The 18,985-nt window shown below is 45.6% G+C and overlaps 3 protein-coding genes across 3 annotated transcripts; 2 read left to right on the top strand and 1 right to left on the bottom strand.

Annotated features, from left to right (window-relative positions):
• Positions 1–596: 596 nt before the first annotated feature.
• On the bottom strand, positions 597–1,637 carry LOC117852356 (proteasome subunit alpha type-4-2). The gene has a single exon (XM_034734409.2). It carries the CDS (start codon positions 1,538–1,540, stop codon positions 788–790), a length of 753 nt encoding a protein of 250 aa, XP_034590300.1. The 5' UTR covers positions 1,541–1,637; the 3' UTR covers positions 597–787.
• An 11,298-nt stretch (positions 1,638–12,935) lies between these two features.
• Positions 12,936–14,451, top strand: LOC117853818 (DIBOA-glucoside dioxygenase BX6). Its single transcript, XM_034736104.2, has 2 exons — positions 12,936–13,860; positions 13,952–14,451. The coding sequence occupies exons 1-2, from the start codon at positions 12,985–12,987 to the stop codon at positions 14,210–14,212; spliced, it is 1,137 nt and encodes a 378-aa protein (XP_034591995.1). The 5' UTR covers positions 12,936–12,984; the 3' UTR covers positions 14,213–14,451.
• Positions 14,452–14,708: 257 nt separating this feature from the next.
• LOC117851275 (mitochondrial outer membrane import complex protein METAXIN) lies at positions 14,709–17,920 on the top strand. Its single transcript, XM_034733062.2, has 6 exons — positions 14,709–14,962; positions 15,235–15,575; positions 15,667–15,743; positions 15,884–15,944; positions 16,249–16,414; positions 17,385–17,920. The coding sequence occupies exons 1-6, from the start codon at positions 14,776–14,778 to the stop codon at positions 17,561–17,563; spliced, it is 1,011 nt and encodes a 336-aa protein (XP_034588953.1). The 5' UTR covers positions 14,709–14,775; the 3' UTR covers positions 17,564–17,920.
• Positions 17,921–18,985: the final 1,065 nt, after the last annotated feature.

The following is an 18,985-nucleotide window of genomic DNA, read 5'->3' as shown; positions in this document are numbered from 1 at the left end:
AGTTGATGGAAGCAGTAGAATCCAGAGGTTTAAATTGTCATAGTTTAGAATCTATTATCTCAATTTAGTTATGTGCCCTTGCCTCCCGACCTCAGCAACAATACAAGCATCGCAGAAGCACAGATATTTTGCAACACATACAAGCAACCACAAAGTTTTGACATGTTTACTAAGCAGAGTTGATGGGGGCTCATCTAAATGCCTTAATTGTCATAGTGTAGTCATATGCATAGACCGGAACCTAATTCTCTCTATTCCCTTGTGTCCCATACTCCATAATCATGGTACAATCAACAAAGGCAGATAGAACTCAACAACTTGCAACAAGTTCATAGATACTACGTAACACATAGAAGCACAGATTTCTATCCCAATCTCAACAAGAATACAAGCACAGCAGAAGCAGATAGATATTATCACATAGAAGCACCGCAAAATTTTGCCATGTTTACTAAGCACGGTTGATGGAAGCAGTAATATATCATCCAAACACCTTCAATTATCATAGTCTAGTCATATGCATAGATCTAAACTAGTTTTCCCTGTGCCCTTGTTTCCCATACTCCCTAATCGTGGCAACAATCAAGAAAAGCAGATAGAAACCAACAATTTGCAACAAGTCCAAGGCAATCCACTGTTACAAACGAAGCATTAATGGATCAAGCATGCTGAACATAAAATTAAAACACATAATTCTCGGATATCTTAGTTCAGACAACAGAAGCATAACTGCTTAAACCATAGCTAAGAGCAGTAATAGGCATCGCAGGCCACAGCAAACCAGCCATTATGCCTCCGGCGCTGGCTGCGTGAGGCCGGACTTGGCAAGCAGCTTCCCCAGCGCCTCAGGGGAGCACACCTGGTACTGCACCTCCCCGGTGCCAGGCTGCAGGAACACCTCGGCCAGCTCCAGCTTCTCAGCAGTCAAGCTGGTGGAGTCCATGGTCTTGCTGAGGACCTTGAGCGCGAGCGCAACGGCCTCCTCGCGGGTCAAGCCGTCCTTGTAGTCTTGCTTGAGCATGGATTGCGCAGCCTGGCTGTTGGCCCCAACAGCGGCAGCCTTCCACCCACCGTAGTTGCCAGATGGGTCGCTCATGTAGAGCTGGAAGCCGTGGTGCTTGTCCCACCCGGCGAAGAGGAAGGAGACCCCGAAGGGGCGGAGGCCTCCGAACTGGGTGTAGCCCTGCTTGGTGTCGCAGAGGGACTGGACGAGCTGCTCGACGGGGATGGGCTCCTGGTAGGAGAGGGCGTAGCGCTGGGCGTGGAGGCGGGCGGTGTTGATGAGGATGTTGGCGTCGGACATGATCCCCGCGACGGCGCAGGCGAGGTGGGAGTCGATCTTGTACATCTTCTCGGCGGATCGGGAGGTCTGGAGGAGCTTGGAGGTCACCTTCTTCTCGCCGACGAGGACAACGCCGTCGGCCGCCAGGATCCCGAGGGCCGACCCGGCGTTGCCGATCGCCTCCATCGCGTACTCCACCTGGTAGAGACGCCCCTCCGGCGAGAAGATCGTCGTGCGGCTGTCATAGCGGCGAGACATCGCGGCGGTGGCTCGGCGGCGGCGGCGAGATTGGGGTTTGCGTTTGTGAGATTGGGGGGATTCGGGGGAGGCGACTCGGGAGAAGTTAACGCGAGATCTACTTGTGAGGCAAGAAAGGGGAACGGAGCCGCGGGTTTAATCGCATCCGAGCCGTCGGGTCTCTCCGCGCTGGTTTCCTGGTCGTTGGATCCGTGTCGAGGCTCTCCGCGAGAGCCAAACCAAAAGGGAAGCAAATTGGGTGGAGACCGGATGCAAAACGCATCCGGTGCGTACCCAGTCCCGTTGGCCGCCGCGTGGGCAGCGCTTCAATCCAACGGACTGCGTCGCGATACTGGGTTGGCTCCAGGAGAGACTCACGTACGCGGCTCGGCTTCAGGAGAGACTCAGCTGGCAAGTGCGTTGGGCGAGGGATATCAACACGCGAGCCGCCGCCTCCTCCATCTGCCCCCGCCGCCACCGTGATCTCCTGGCGCCTCCCCGACATCTTCGGCTCTTCCTCCCCGACGTCCTGGCCACCTGCCATCACGCCGCCGTCAGCACCGGCGTGCACTTGCTGCTGCCATTGCAGGTGCTCGTGCAGACCACCAGCGCCGTGCTTAACTTGTGGATGTATGCTGGGTCTTCAAACCTCGACTGAATGCACAAGGCATGTTCGACGGTTTGCCTCACACGAAATCCAGCTCGCCGGGCCCATGGAGCTCTGGATCCAGGACGGTGACGATGTCAAGCTCGCATTACCGGTAAGCGTAGAAGTTCGTTTTGCCCCTACAAGTGTGTAAATTGTAATGCTCTTGTTCTGGTCGGTATTGAATTGTGTATCTGTGATCCTTGGTCTCTATGTGAGAGTCTAAAGATTGAAAGGGTGTGATTTGCTGATTGCTAAGGGTAAGACCTGCTCACCCGAAGACATCAAAATTGAAATCGGGATATAGCATGAACTGGTGATAGAATAAGATAAGAACATTAAGATCAGGGAGTTAAGCTAAATGTTTTGGTTTACTACGCATGATGCAGCTAGCAGTATTAGCTTTTGAATTCCTTGCCTTAAGAAATAACTTGATAATTCTGATATCCTGATACTTAACTTAGAAATTTAAAGTACGTATTCTCTGATGTACATATTCTCTGATGCATCAGAGGCTGGCAACTGCTACCGGGGACTCATGCAAGACCATCTATGTATTTAGCCAAGTAAATTATTCTGGTTTCTTGAGTTACTCTGTGATCTATATTTATTGATATGAATTATGCAGACCTATTAGCTTAAACCTTTACCATAATAAATACTAAATTTTAATGTTTGATTTTCTCTGCAGCATGATTATGGTAAATACTAAATTTTAATGTTTGATTTTCTCTGCAGCATGATGTGGATGCGGGAACCTTGAAGAAAGTTGTTCTGTCTGATGGTGCAGTGGTAATAGTGAACTCCAGCATCTTTGGTAATACGTAGGTGACAGTACCTTTTTTCTACACGCAGGTGACAGTGGAGATGAAAGGAGACTCACACCTGAAAAACCTAGTTGAGAAGCTGAAAGCTGCTGGTGTCCAACACAAGCTGTGCAAGTGAGAACGTCCGCCCATTCTTCTTAGTCGCTGGATAGCACTAGAAAACGAAAGCAAGTCTGATCCATGCAGGATGAAATTGTGTTTTTTTATTGTAAAATTGTCCAAACATTATGCACTAATCAAATTGTGGATGGATGACAGATCAATTTGTGATTGTAAATTACTGCTTTGTGACATGATTGACACTTTGAGATCATCTATAAACTGAAGCAAAATGATGTATTATATCATCAGTGATGTGGGGCTTCTTCCATGGATGTTCTGTCATTTGGATATTCTGAGATACAAGCACGAGTGATTCCGATGCAAGACTGATATTCTGAAAAAATGAAAGCAAGACTGATTCCGATGCAACATAATATCAAGTAAAATTCATTATTACACCATAATAAAATCTAGGGCAAATAACAAAATCCCACGTGCAAAGTGGAAACTTTAACAGCTTAGCACAGTTACATGTTTTCATGATTGGATCTCCAGCGAAATATAATTTCCTAACTGCTGACTGCAATGTGGCGTCTTGATCAACTCCAAGTAACAAACTTGTATATCCTCCTTGTATATATGGGGCAGACATGGTAGAAGAATTCCCAATCATATTAAAGTGTGGCATTGTCGCATTACCATATCCACCTTGGATCAACAGAGCAGGCACGATAGAAGAATTAAGATCATGTGTCATATTAAATGTGCGTATAAGTAAATAAATTGTGAAAAAGGGTATAATTAGTCTGAATCATGTCTTACAGTTAATTGCTTTGGATCAACACCTCCATCTCCATTTTTTGCAGCAGTATTTGGATCCTCTCCTGCATTTGACAAAAAATGAACATAAAAAATTTATTATAGAAGAACCATAAGGGAAGAAAAACCATCTTGAATGGGTAGGATCACTACCTTTCTTCTTAGCACTTTTCTTCTTTGACTTCACTGTCTTCTTTTCAACCACATTTTTGAAACGTGTATTTTTGGGCCTTTTACCACCTGAGGAACTCTAAAAGATATTACACCATTCAATGAGCCTGTGTCACATTCATTCGGAATTAGAGGAACCTCATTTGATTTTTCTTGCATCTTGCTAAGAGAAGTATTTGCTTCCAAGTCCAACTTCTCTATGGCTTTTTCCAAAGTATCAAGAAGCTCTCTTGTTATTGAACACTTCAATGCAATGGTTGTAGCTTTTCGAGAGATAAGTGCAGCACGTGCTTTCAAATCTTCCTCCTCACTTCCTTGTTTGTCGATATAAAATCCCTTTTTCGCATATTTTGTCCATCTGTTTAGAATATATTCCGATGGTAAACTATACTCTCCATTTATATTGAAGACTTTAAAGGAATGCTGGCACAATATACCTATACGACATGGATACCATTTTCAGCAAATTGTATAAAATAATTATATTACAAATTGAAATGCATATATGTACCTATGGCTTCAAACTTTCTGCAAGAACACGTAATGGTAGAATTTGCACTGTTAAACACAATTGTTGCTCCATGATTGGATTGTGTGTATGTGACAAAGAATGTCAAGTTGGTCCCTTCAGTTTGTAGCAATTTATGAGACAATGATACTTGTTTTTTAAATTCATCCTCAAACTCAGAATACATCCTTCTTGTGTATGATTCCGTTGCGGTCTTTAGCATAGGTAAATCTGGGGTGTAAGTAAACGCGTCCTTTTGGCGTGAATTAGAGCCTTCATCCAACTCATTTGCACGAAGACTAACTAAAACCTTCTCACATTCTACAAGGAGTTCCGAAAGACTAAGTTTCCTACGAAATCTTTTCTTAAATACATTGTTCATGCCTTCACTCCTTTGAGTCGAGGTCATATCCGCTGTAAAAGCATCACGGTACACAGCTGCCCATTTTGCCCTCAAATCATATAGGTTTCTCATCCAGAGTTATCCTCTAGGTTATATTCAGATAACAACTCATTTCACCTCTCGATGAAGTAAGCTTTCGATCTATCTTCATACACACATCTCTTAAAATCAGGTAGAAACCTGTTATCTGACTTGTGAATTATATGTCCGAGATGTTTAGCAGCATTTAAGTAAATGTGCCATAAACAAAGGCGATGGCTTGTATTTGAGAATACATAAGCAATTGCTCCAGCTATGGCCGCGTCTTGATCAGTGAAAATTGTCCTTGGATGCTTACCTGACATTGCTATCGGTGTTTAAACCCGACAACCTACCAAGGGAGTACCCGAGGTAGAGTTTTGGTTGGTGGGTGTCGTCGAAATCAGGAGCTCGATGGTGTACGTAGGCACGCGATTTAGACAGGTTCGAGCCGCTAGATCGCATAATACCATACGTCCTGTTTGTTGTTTGCTTGTATTGGATTGAACTTGTCTCGAGGGGGTCCCTGCCCGCCCTTATATATTGGGGGAGCAGGGTTACAAGGTAGTTGTTTTACAAGAGTACTAGTCGGATTCGACTACCGATTACTACTCCAACTAGGAAGAGTAGTTTCCTTATCCTCGACTAGTCCCCTGGACTTCCATGTAGACCATGCCACCCTGTACCGTAGTCTTCATGTCTTGATACATCTTGGTGTATTTCTCCACATGTGGATCTGTACGAACCTTTTGGTGGGTCCATGGATGTATGCCCGACAATTACTGTTAGGAAGGTTTCAAAAAGCCAAACAAATGATTCAATAGATTCATTAAATATCAATGCAGCCCCAAAGATTATTGTCTTCTTGTGATGGTTTGTTCCAAGAATCGGAGGAAAAGGCATCTCAAACTTATTAGTCTGAAATGTAGTGTCAAATGACACAGCATCACCAAAGCATTTGTAGTCCATAATAGACTGACCATCTGCTCAGAAAAAATTTGCTATCCGACCATCTTCTTATCTACCTGAACGGCATAAAAAAATGTAGGATCCTGTAACTTCTTGTTTCTTAGGTATTCTACTAGTGCCTATGCATCATTGGCTTCTAAGTACTTTCTGCGTTTGCGTCCAACCTCGTTATTGCAATCCATTTTTGTGGATGGCACTTTGTCAGCTCCTTCGTAAAACTGCTTCATGAACTCATACACCTAGGCTGGCTTTATCCCAGCTTCTCGTATCTGGTCAATTAGCATCCTATCTGCTTCAGTGACACGTCGTTGGGATCTCATCTTCTGCGACTTATCTGGACTAGCAAGATAATGATTATGTTCAATTACAATCTTTTGCACTGTCCAAATCCCCTCTCTGTTGACACTAAACTGGACACGAGCATCGCAACCCATTCCTATAGTGTCTTTTGATGACTCGGTTTGCCGATGTCCTTGGCTATTGCAAACTATATATTTCTAAGATATACTATCATCCACTCGACGCTTTGTATTGTTCTTTCTAACACTGAACCCAACCTTACCGGCATAGGTGTTATACATCTCAAAGGCTTCTTTCTCTGATTCAAAACTCATTCCAACTTCAGGAGTGATCCCAACTTTATCTGCCACCTGTTGTAAAATGAGATGATGATTAATTATTCAGGCATGTTATGCATGATCGTACCAAAATAGATGAGTAACATATGATGTTTCTGCATTATCGTATAAATGAACATGCGATGACCCTACCCTGTGATGGCTGCTCTCAGAGACTCCATGACCCCCGTCAGCGATTGCATCATCCTCATGCGCATCTGAGGTTGCCTGATGTGAGCCTGTATCATGTGCTAGGGCACAGGGGGGAGCAACCACGGATGACTCCTCATAACCCCCTCCTCCTAGCATGGAAGATAGGGTGTCTTCCTGACCTCGTGCCATACTTCTAGCATGTGCGACTTCGGCAGACGGCGGTGGTGGCGGCGGGGACGGCAACAATGACCAGGTCCGGGTAGCATCCATCATGGCCCTAGGTACGACAAGGCTTAGATGTGCTCTGTGATCATCGTTTCACATCGTTGTTGACGTAAGTACAGGCAGGACCTGCGTCACCAACTTACACGGTGGCAGGCTGCCTATGGCTCCAGTGACTGTGGTGGGCTCTTGATGCGGTGGCGGCGCAGGAGAAGGTCGAAGGAGGAGAGAGGCGGCTCGATCTATTTTGAGGCAAGGAGGAAACGCAGGCTGAGCGAGCCGTCTTGCCTAGGTGCCTTGCCCTTGCCCAACGCACTTGTTAGCTGAGTCTCTCCTGGAGCCGAGCCGCGTACGTGAGTCTCTCCTGGAGCCGACCCAGTATCGCGACGCAATCCGTTGGATTGAAGCGCTGCCCACACGGCGGCCGATGGGACTGAGTATGCACCAGATGCATGCACCAGATGCGTTTTGCATCCGGTCTCCACCCAATTTTGGGGTCGTGGTGACGAAGATCTGCCGGTTGAAGTTGAAGCTGCAAATCTCCCGCAAAACCAAAACCATATCGATTCCAAATTTAGGAGATGACGAGCACTGTATTTCCAGTATCGCGACGCAGTCCGTTGGATTGAAGCGCTACCCATGCGACGGCCGACGGGACTGAGTATGCACCGAATGCGTTTTGCATCCGGTCTCCACCAAATTTTAGGGTCGTGGCGACGAAGATCTGCCTGTTGAAGTTGAAGGTGCAAATCACCCGCAAAACCAAAACCATATCGATTCCAAATTCAGGAGATGACGAGCACTTCATTCTTTTTTTTTACATACACGTGATGCTTACATGTACACAGCCACGTATACTTATCTTTATAAACACGTATATACACCTTAATTCTATAAGCACGTCCAAATCATTGGACCAATATCTTTTTGAAATTGATGAAGTAAAAAAATCTAGATGGGTTTAGGTCTGCTTGGTCGTTAAAAACCGACATGACGATCAACCCCCACATCCTAAAATGTCTGTGTAATTTGTTCATGACAAATAAGAGACTTTATACAGTAAGTCAGTTTGTATTTTGTATTAGCTAGCAAAAGCATTTCCACCCACATATATTTGTCTTTTTTAGGTGAAAATTCTGCTTGAATAAAAAAAGTTCAGGTGGAACAATCAATAGAAAATTCGCAGAAGAAAAAAAAGTTATGTTGGGAACAAAGAACTTTCTCTAATCCAACGCCGCATTTCTCAGATTGATGATTTAAGGCTTGAAAAGGTCATCATTGGGAACATAGAACAAATCAAGATACTCACATAATCGAAAGTTTATGTTTGGAACAGAGAACTTTCTCTAATCCAATGCCACATTCCTCAGATCGGCGATTTAAGGCTTGAAAGGTAATCGTCGGGAATATAAAACAAAATAAGATACTAACAGGACAAAAAAGTAGGCACATGGAAAATCATGAACTCTCGTGGAAGAAAAATACACCTAGGATAAAAAAAACTACAATACAAACTTGTGGAATAACAGTTTGGGTCCAATCTCAGCTGGGTGGATTCTTGTCTGTGGTTAAAAGTAAATGAAGAAAAAAAAAGAAGATTATACACGTGGGGGAGTCAGAATAAACAATTTGTCCATGTGGAATAACTAATAAAAAATCACGGAACAAAAAAATTATACACATAGTAATAGAATGAAAATTTTTAAATCCAAGTAATAAATAATGAACACTCGTGGAACAAAAAATTATATGCCTTAACAAAAATTTCGGCAAAACTATTAGTATACAAACTTTCCTTCAAAAAATTTAGTATACAAATACAAACTCGTGGAATAAAATTTTATTAAAAGAAAAAATAGATAATGAAGCTAATATCTTGTTGGATATACATTTCAATAGCTAAATTGATGTACTTTCGCAAGCTAAAAAAGTTGGTAACACGTGGGCAGACCATGTATATGTGTAGCAGCAACTTAGCAAGCACTTTCACGTCAGCTACCATGGCAACGAATATCGTCGTCCGTTTATGGAAATAAACTGATACTACACTCTAAGCGCCTGTGCTGACTCGAATTGGTGAATTGGTGAGTGATTCGTACGTGTCCCTTGGCTATCAGTGCGACAACAGCTACCATCCTGTTCACAACTTTTACAGTTAGCTCCTCTTCAGCGACCGTGCAAGGAACTGAAAACGCAGGGGGTGCAGGCAACATAAGGTCATTAAACGCCGGGCGCAAGGTCCAAGTTTTTTTTGTTGCCTAATAGGATTGTGTTTGATTGCAGCCCTTAGAAAGGTTCAGAAACTAAGGGCTGTTTGGATCCTTGAGCTAAAATTTAATCCGTGTCACATCGAATATTTGGAGGCTAATTAGGAGGGCTAAATATGAGTTAATTATAAAACTAATTGCATAGATGGAGACTAAATGGCAAGACGAATCTATTAAGCCTAATTAATCCATCATTAGCAAATGGTTACTGTAGCAGCATATTGTCAAATCATGGACTAATTAGGCTTAATAGATCCATCTCGCCGTTTAGCATCTATCTGTACAATGGGTTTTGTAAATAGTCTATGTTTAATACTCCTAATTAGTATCTAAACATTCGATGTGATAGGGACTAAAATTTAGCAATGAACCAAACGGTCCCTAAGAGAAAACGTGATGATTGGCCTATTATATACGAACTCACGACAAAGAGACTATGATAAAAAAAACAGAGAGAGAAAGCCTAGTTGTGTTGGCGTCAGCTTGCTAGTTCCTAGTTACTAGGCACTAGCTACACGCCGATCATCACATTTTCTACTAGCAGGGTCACATTGGATGTTCAGATGCTAATTAGGAGGACTAAATATGAGTTAATTATAAAACTAATTACACAGATGGAGACTAAATGGCAAGACGAATCTACTAAGCCTAGTTAATCCATCATTAGCAAATGGTTACTGTAGCAGCACATTGTCAAATTATGGACTAATTAGGCTTAATAGATTCGTCTCGCGAATCAAACTCCATCTGTGCAATTAGTTTTGTAATTAGACTATGTTTAATACTCCTAATTAATATCCAAACATCCAATGTGACAGGTGCTAAAGTTTAGTAGGGAGTATCCAAACACCCCTTAGTGTGCCTTCTTCCTTTGTGTCTACTCGAATAAAATTATACTTCCATAGCCTTAAAATAAATAATTTTATAGAACTTAACCATCATGCATGCCCTCCCAAGGTTCCTGTGACATTTCACTGGCCGAAGCCAATTTAATTCGTTAAAAATATAGATCAATGCACATCATTGAAGCATAATCACACAATTAAATGAATGATCAAGGTTGCGTGAAAAATCAATGGAGTGGTTAAGAGGAGATGGTGACGGGCGCTTACGTACAAACTGATTTATTTTAGGGCAAAAGTTTTGGCTTCAAATTCATTTATTCTGGATGATGGAAGTATCCACATTCTTGATCAATTAGTACTCTTCAGCGAACATGCAAAGATCGGAACTGGAAGGGAGCCGCAGGCAACAGAAGGTTCAGCGCCAGGTGTGCAAGGTCCAAGTTTTAGCGTGACCAACTTAGCCAATCCATATAGTTGTGTTTTATACTCTCTCTGTTTCAAATTTTAAATTGTAGATTATTTTGATATTTTTAAAATTTATAACTTTTTACTTAGATATATAAAAAAATTACGGATATTTTGATATTTTTAAAATTTATAACTTTTTACTTAGATATATAAAAAAATTACGGATATGTTTGGTTTCGACGACGGCGTGGGATGCAACGGGACGATCCCGTTTTCGCCGATGTTTGGATGGGAGCCGGACTGGAACGGGTCTATCCCGCGAGCGAATATTCGCTCCAGACGCGGGACGAGCCCGTCCGCCCAAAACGAGCGGACGGACTCCCCACTTGGGACACGGCGTGGGCGAGCGCGGGCGTTCGGCTGACGACGACGAGGGCGAGCTCGCAATGGCACGACGGCGCTCGGGGCTCGTCGTCGGTGCTCGTGAACAAACAAAGTTGCAGTACTCGAGGATGGACAGAGAGGATGTGCAGGCAAGGGCTGTGTTCGCCGGCCAAATCCGACACCCATAGTGATTCCCCTCTCAATTCCTTCCTCCGCCATGTTCTTCACAATCAATGGATTCCATTTGACCCCATCTGAGCTTCGATTCATGGGCTACCTTGCCGGAATTTCAAATCTTGCCACAGCCTTCGGTTGCCACGGAGGCACAACTGCCTTGGGCATACGAGCTCATCAGGGCGGGCGGCTCACGTGTGCGGCTGCTAACCAAGCATCCGTGGCCGGTGCGCACAGCGGTGGGGCGCAGGAGTTGCAGCTGGGCGGCTGGGCACAGGCGAGCAGCGGCGCTCGGCTCGTGAAACAAACGACGGGAGGTTGGGGATGACATAAGATGACCCACATGGCAGTGAGACATCGGGAGGGGAATATGTAGGCCGAACTGGGCTTTGGCCCGATACCGTGATTGATTCGGCCCAAAACCATGGGTCCCATTTGTCATATGTCTCGTCCCACTAAATTCATCACCTCAACCAAACAAAAATAGTGGGATGAACCTGTCCTTCAAACCAAATATTAATTTTAGGGTTGCATGTTGGAATTCTAGTTCATTTTCGGTCGAAGTGGTAGAAGAAGAACAAGGGCAAAGTTTATGAAATCAGTTGAAGATGCATATGAGATCCCGCTTGATCGAATTAGTTAGGACGACGAAATATGTGATAGCCACAAGTGATACTGATTACTAATGAAATCAAGGGCATACCTATGTTGACTTGAGTGAGGGCACATGCCCTCACTCAAAAATTTGAAGCCATGTTAAAAATTGCATTTGTCTTGAGGTCTGCCTCACCTCAACTTTTGCTCTAGTTGGAATAATGGATTCACAAAGTAGAATAGTCGGATTAGTTAGGGCAGCCTCACACGGCACAACATGAATTGTACACTTTATCATTGGTGAAGGATGCACCGCACGTGGTAGAGGCCTAGAGGGTGTGGCGATACTGGCAAAGTTTATGAAGTCAGTTGAAGATGCATATGAGATCCCGCTCGATCGAATTAGTTGGGATGATGAAATGTGTGATAGCAACAAGTGATACTGGATACTGATCAAATCAAGGGGCAGACCTACGTTGCCTTGAGTGCAAAAATTTGAGGCCATGTTAAAAATTGCATTTGTTCTTGAGGTGTGCGTGTGCCTCACCTCAACTTTTGTTCTAGGTCATGAAATTGAATCATGGATTAACGAAGTAGAACAATGGAGTGGTTATCAAGTTAGTTGGAATAACGGATTTACAAAGTAGAATAATAGGATTAGTTATAGGGCAGCCTCGCACGGCACAGCATAAATTGTACTCTTTAGCATTGGTGAAGGAATGAAGCACTGCACGCGGTAGAGGGAAGGTGTCGCGATCATGGATGACTTTAGCATTCTTTTTTTATATATATAAAAGACTTCAGCATTCTGAGTCTTCCAAATATTCCACGGGACTGCAGTGGCTTTAGCATTGTTCCGACTCTTCCATATTTGAAACATCTACATGACTTAAATTGCCACGCGAATGACACGTGTGACAGCAACAATAAGTGATACTTCATCTGTTCCAAATTATAAGTCATCTTGACTTTTCTAGGTTCATACCTGTACTGAATACTGATGGAATCGTGGATTAACTAAATAGAACAACGGAGTGGTTACCGACTTAGTTAGAAAAATACTAGATTCACAATGTAAGAATAAACATCTGCATGACTTAAATTGCCACGCGAATGACACGTGTGACAGCAACAATAAGTGATACTCCATCCGTTCCAAAATTATAGGGTGTTTTGACTGAATACTGATGAAATCGTGGATTAACTAAGTAGAACAATGGAATGGTTACCGACTTAGTTAGAATACTGGATTCACAATGTAAGAATAATCGAATTTAGTTTGTTATAGCCGGCAGCCTCGCTCAGCATAAATTGTATAGTACTCATGATGCATCCATCTCATTCTCACCCCATCTCGATCACCTGCCCCTTACTCGGTCAGTCGGAAGCGCCGGCACCATGTCCCTCACCGAAGCCGTCGCCGTCGCCGACGGTTACAACCGCCGGCGAGAGCTGCAGGCGTTCGACGACACCAAGGCGGGCGTCAAGGGCCTCCTCGACGCCGGTGCCACGTCCATCCCGGCCATCTTCCACCACCCGCCGGACTCCCTGCCCCAACCCCGAGACCATCACGCAGCCACGCCCGTCACTACCGACGGCGGCGCGGCCGTCCCGGTCATCGACCTCCTGGCCGCTCCGCGGGAGGAGGTGGTGCGCCTGGTGCGGTCGGCGGCCGAGACGGCCGGGTTCTTCCAGGTGGTCAACCACGGCGTGCCCGGCGAGGCCATGGCCGCCATGATCGCGGCCTCTAGGCGGTTCAACGAGCAGCCCGCCGAGGCGAAGCGGCCCTACTACACGAGGGACACCGCCGCCCGCAAGGTGAGGTTCTACTCCAACCTCGACCTCTTCCAGTCGCTGGCGGCCTGCTGGCGCGACACCGTCTTCTGCGACATGGCGCCGGAGCCGCCGCTGCCGGAGGAGCTGCCGGAGCCACTCAGGGGCGTGATGTTCGAGTACGCCGACGCGGTGAGGAAGCTGGCGGTGTGGGTGTTCGAGCTGCTGTCGGAGTCCCTGGGCCTGGGCGGCGACCACCTGAGCAAGATGGGGTGCGGGGAGAGCCTCAAGGTGGCGATCAACTACTACCCGCCGTGCCCGGAGCCGCACCTCACCCTCGGCAACACCCGGCACACGGACCCGACGTTCCTCACCGTCCTCCTGCAGGACGGCGTCGGTGGCCTCCAGGTGCTCCTCGACCACGCCGGCGCCGGCAGCGGCTGGGTCGACGTCCCTCCCGTCCCCGGCGCCCTCATCATCAACATCGGCGACCTTCTCCAGGCATCGATCCACCTCTCGCCGACGACCGGCTATAGTTGGTATTATCATATTCCGGAGCTGATCATCATTGTTTTCCCTTGTCTGCGCGCAGCTCGTCAGCAATGGCCGGTTCAGGAGCGTGGAGCACCGGGTCCTGGCGAACAAGAACACGACGGCGAGGATCTCCGTGGCGTCGTTCGTCGACGTGGGGGTGGGGAGAGACACGAGGCGGTACGGCCCCATCCAGGAACTCGTCCACGGTGGCAACCCCCCGCTGTACAGGAGCGTCACGGTGGAAGAGTTCGTCGGGCACTTTTACAGGAAAGGCAGCGAGCGTCGTGCTAGGCTCGACTACTTCAAGCTGGAGCAGTAGCATACTCGGTTTGCTCGTCAGGGACGGGCAGCAGTGCATGCTTGCTATGTGTAGTTCCCAAATGAAAGCAGTCTTGGAATAATGGAGCATCCGGTGCAGGTGCTGCTCCTGATAGTTGAAATGTGTGTGGTAGGTCTTCCATAATCCGTGGTCATTCTTGCCAGGACGTTTCACCACCAACGTGTAACAAAAGTTCTTGGTGTGCAGTGGTAGCAGTAAATGTGGTTTGGATGTTGGCATGTTGCTGTTCAAATGGCGAACAAATGACGTTGTGATCTCCGTTTGATTTCTATTTCTGCTCTGCAATTTCACAACCATCCCAATTCTAGAATCGGGACCATGCATGCACTCGGATGGCCCCTGGGCCGTGCGCCGTGGGCTGGACCGTGCAACTTTTTACATGAGCTGCTGCTGGGTCGACTTTCTTTAACAGGCTGGATAGAGAGCTTCGAACCCACTGGCCTGCTAGATAAGGCCCGCTTCAGTATTAAGAGATGGGGAGACACGCAGACGACCAAATTAAACCCTTTTTTCGCAAGGCAAACCCCCCTTCCCTTCCGGCGATGGCATCGACGTCGGCGGCGGCGGCCGCCGCGGAGTGGAAGGTGGCGGAGCGGAAGGTGCTGGTGGCGCGGAAGCCCTGCTTCGGGCTCCCCACCGCCTGCCCCACCAGCCTCCCCGTGCTCCTCTACCTCCGGATGGCGCAGGTCCCCTTCGACATCCACGTCGACACCTCCTTCCCCGACGCCGGTGAGCTCCCCGCCCCCACGCGCAGCCGTACCCTCTCATCCTGTATCGCCTTAGCTCCTCTTTGCGTCCCCGGTGTTGCCAGCCTGGGATCTCGCTCTGCTGCTGGAGTTTCCGTTCGTCAGCTGGCAGATACAGTAGTGTTTTCCCCCTTAATAAAAAGGATAAAGCTGTAGATAGCAGCTACGTGTAGAGTCATACATTGGCGTGCTGGAATCTCTGCGCGGAGCCATGTGCGAGGCAATTTTGCTCACACCTTAATTTTCGTTCCACAGATCACATACCATATGTCGAATTTGGTGATTGCGTGGCGTTCAACAATGAGAAAGGGGGTGTGATTGAGTATCTGAAGGAGGAGAAAATTTTGGACTTGAACTCAAAGCACCCAAGTGTTTCTCCCGCCGATGTGCTGTCCACGAAGGCCATGGTTTCGACCTGGCTCGCGGACGCTTTGCAGTATGAACTCTGGGTGGTTACTGATGGAAGCATCGCGCATGATATCTACTTCTCTGATCTCCCCTGGCCCATCGGAAAGATACTCCATTGGAAGAAAACTAGAGATGTGAAGCATCTACTGGATATAACGAAGCTTAATGCTGCAGAAAAAGAAGAGGAGGTTCCTACTCCCTACTCATTATTTTCCTAGTCCTTTTTTTTGCCCGGGCGACACACTAATAGCTTGTGATGCAATTTTTTTATTTAAACAGATATACCAGAAGGCAAGTGCTGCATATGACGCATTGTCTTTGAGATTAGGGGATCAAGTCTTTCTATTTGATAATAGGTAAGCTACTGATCCTTACCTGTTTCACTTGAATCAGCATATTTCTTTGTGCTTTTTTATGGTTACTGTTACTGGCACTTGGATATTTGTCCTGATGCGACTTTTATGGAGCACTAATATTTCTGTTTCTCTTTGTGAAGCCCTACAGATGTTGATGCTCTTTTCCTTGGACATGCTCTTTTTGTGCTCAATGCATTGCCTGTAAGTTTCCCTCTATACTCAGATGTACACCCAAATGGCAGACATCGCCTAATGTATAATTGCATAGAAACATTGATTGAAATTTGAAACACAGATGCCCAATTGCACAAGCACATTATTTAAAAGAACTGGTGCAAATCTCGAATGCTTCCAGCGTTAGCAGTAGGGGAATTAAGTTGTTTCTCTATGCTGTGAAGAATTTCCTTAGCTATAACCTAAATCTGTCCAGCAAATGATTCAAAACATTCTTGACTATGTTTTGATAAACTTCAAGGCATGTTCTGATCTTACTTCTGCTTCTTAGGATACATCTGTGCTGAGGGGCACTTTGCAGAAGCATGAAAACTTGGTGAACTTTGTAGAGCACCACAAGATCCAATTGCTGGAAGAATCATCATCTTCAGGGTTAGGATCATCACCCAGTCCATCATCATCATCCACCCCCAGGAAAAGAGCATCTGCTGGCCAAAGTAAGCAAACTGATCACTTTATTCAGATGTTCAAAATTCAGAGATCGGTAGTTATAGCACGAATACTCTACTAGATAACCTGTCAAAACATTAAAAATTGGATGATGCCGTTTTATACCTAACTCTGCCTTACTTTAGCACCCATTATAAGTATTTTTTCCTGGAGCTGCAAATGCTTTCAGGTTGTCTTTGTTGCTTGTCATTTTGTCGAATTTAATACAATAATGCATTTCATTCAATATTTAATTAGGTATGGTGGAGAAACTAAGATCTGCTTGTCTGAAAATTATTATTTTTATCTGTGCTATTGCCAATGGCTATTATATGCACACACTGAACTGTTTAAGGCCATCTACATTCTGCAGTCTACTCATCCGCATTTAGCAATAATATTTCTGTATGAAGTGATGACTTATTCCCTTAAAAAATGCATTTCATTACAAAGTAAAGCAGTGGCTGCGCTAAATAACACCCTATTGTATTTCCCTGAAAAAAAAGCATTTTAGCGGACAAATACTTTCTGTAATCCTGGATCATTGGTGGCTCAAACTGTTTCTTGATTTCATTGAATCAAGAAGTTGTGTCAAACGATGCTTTAGTTATAGGATAGGAGTGGAAAATCAATATGGTTATACATAGGTTGCATATGGCTAGGCCCCAAGAGAACCCAGCAGAACAGAATAATGGTACTTGCGCTCATCTGGCAAAATGATTTTTGTCCGATATGTTTGGGAAGATTTGGTCAGAAGTTCATGTCGAGGGGGTTATCACAATATTTACTTTTGTACATTTTACTTGTGTGCACTTTCATTTGAAAACGAGATAAGTAAAATGCATCGCGGAAATGTTGAAGTAGTGATAGCAAGTTGTACTTGAACTTCACCTGGCTCATTTCCCTGTTATCTTGGCACTTGTGTTGCCTATATTCTTGACTGTTTCCAGACGTCTTATTGTCGTTTGGTGTTCTTAGGTTATAAGCCGAAACCCAGAGCCAAGAAGGAACGGACCGAGGAGGAAAAGAAATTCAGGCAAAGATCAAAGTACTTCCTGGCCGCACAGCTTGTTGGAGTCCTTGTGTTCCTATCACTGATGGGCGGGGCTGATAGTTCGGAGCTAGACGACGATGACGGCTTAGATTATGAAGAATAGATCCTCCCAATGTTGTACTACATGATTCGTTTCAAGCCCAGCCTACAGTACAACCTTGTTGGGTGCTGTGAAAATTTGTTCCCACCGTCAATGAGATGTGGTGCACTTGATACTGTAGCTAGGAATACACCGAGTTTGTTAGCCTTGGTCAGCTTCATAATCTGGGCGCACACGTGTCCCTCTTCTTCTTCTTCTTCTTCTTTTTTGGCTTCAGTGAATCCAACTGTAAGCAGATTCGAATTTTGGAGCTTTGGAGATGCTTCTTTGACACATGTCGAATCTGTTGGTCTGAACTTCTGTCCAGTCAATATTACAGGTTTGCAAAATAAAGGTTGCTCTGGCAGTACCTTGCTTTGAGTTGTGAAGTTCAATTCAAGACTCGTAGTCTCGTGTTCGGATATGGAGACGTGGGACGGAGTGCTTTTCACGAGCCTGATTCCGAGTCGACCAAGGGTTTCCACGCGACGCGGAAATAAAAGCTCGCGCGCGCCAGGGTTTCCGATCGTCGAAGCGCCTTCACGCCGGCTGCTAGCTGCTTTGGCGAGAGTACAAGAGCTCTCTTGAGACTACGCGCGTTGCTTGCACAGGTCGACCAGCAATGTCCAGCATGGCGCTGCGTTGTCTGCTCCGACGGATTCCCGGCGGTCCCCTCCTCCTGCCGCGCGTAGCTCGCGGTGTTGCCGGCGCCGCCGGCCTCTCGGTCCCTGAGCACCCTACCTCAGGTCCACCCGTCCTACCCCCCCTTCTCGAGGATTAACTATTTGATTAGGTAATTTACCTTTGACTTTATATTGCTTATTATTAAATCCATGTGAAATTGTTCTCAGGCTGAAGCAGCGCAGATCCCGGAGCCGAGTAGGGCCAGGTGGGATTGGGAAGCGGCCATCAAAGAAAATGTCGAGTTGGATAAACAATGTGACGAGGCTATGAGAGCTGCAAGGGTTAGTTTGGATGAGTGGAAGAGGGCTGTCGTCGATAAGCTGAAGAAAGTTAACGAAGCAGCTCCTGCTTTCCTCGTTGGCTTCGCTCTGCTCGGAGTAGCGGGGGTCGAGTACCACTATCGCACCGTATAGGCGTATTTATTTGTACCTGCTTATCGTAGCCTGCTCTGTCGATTTTTTTTTTCTATGTAGGTCATCTTAATACGTGTCTGTGGACCAAGGGATCCTAGTGTCAAAGTCGTCGTTTGTTTGTTCGTTCGTCACGTTTGCAGATCATAAAATCTTTCTTCCATTAATTGTTGTTATCCCTAATCTATTATATTATTATCGTAATAAGGGAAGTGTTAAAAGAAGGCATGTTGTTCGTCCGGAGGGTTTAGAAATTATTAAGTCAATGAAAAAAGAGAAAAACATATACACCATTGGATTTGTGATGATCTAAACGATCTAAAGTAGCAGAAAGAGTTAATGTGAAATGCAA

Source organism: Setaria viridis, chromosome 4, assembly GCF_005286985.2.
Source record: "Setaria viridis chromosome 4, Setaria_viridis_v4.0, whole genome shotgun sequence".
Lineage (NCBI taxonomy): Eukaryota > Viridiplantae > Streptophyta > Magnoliopsida > Poales > Poaceae > Setaria > Setaria viridis.
Note: the sequence above shows the minus strand (reverse complement) of the source record. Positions and strands in the feature narration are given on the sequence as shown.

Coding starts and splice junctions, on each gene's coding strand:
- LOC117852356 (XM_034734409.2), bottom strand. CDS start 1,540: ATGTCTCGCCGCTATGACAGCCGCACGACGATCTTCTCGCCGGAGGGG.
- LOC117851275 (XM_034733062.2), top strand. CDS start 14,776: ATGGCATCGACGTCGGCGGCGGCGGCCGCCGCGGAGTGGAAGGTGGCG. Junction 15,576..15,666: donor CTGCAGAAAAAGAAGAGGAG/GTTCCTACTCCC, acceptor TTATTTAAACAG/ATATACCAGAAGGCAAGTGC. Junction 16,415..17,384: donor AAGAGCATCTGCTGGCCAAA/GTAAGCAAACTG, acceptor TGGTGTTCTTAG/GTTATAAGCCGAAACCCAGA.
- LOC117853818 (XM_034736104.2), top strand. CDS start 12,985: ATGTCCCTCACCGAAGCCGTCGCCGTCGCCGACGGTTACAACCGCCGG. Junction 13,861..13,951: donor ACATCGGCGACCTTCTCCAG/GCATCGATCCAC, acceptor GTCTGCGCGCAG/CTCGTCAGCAATGGCCGGTT.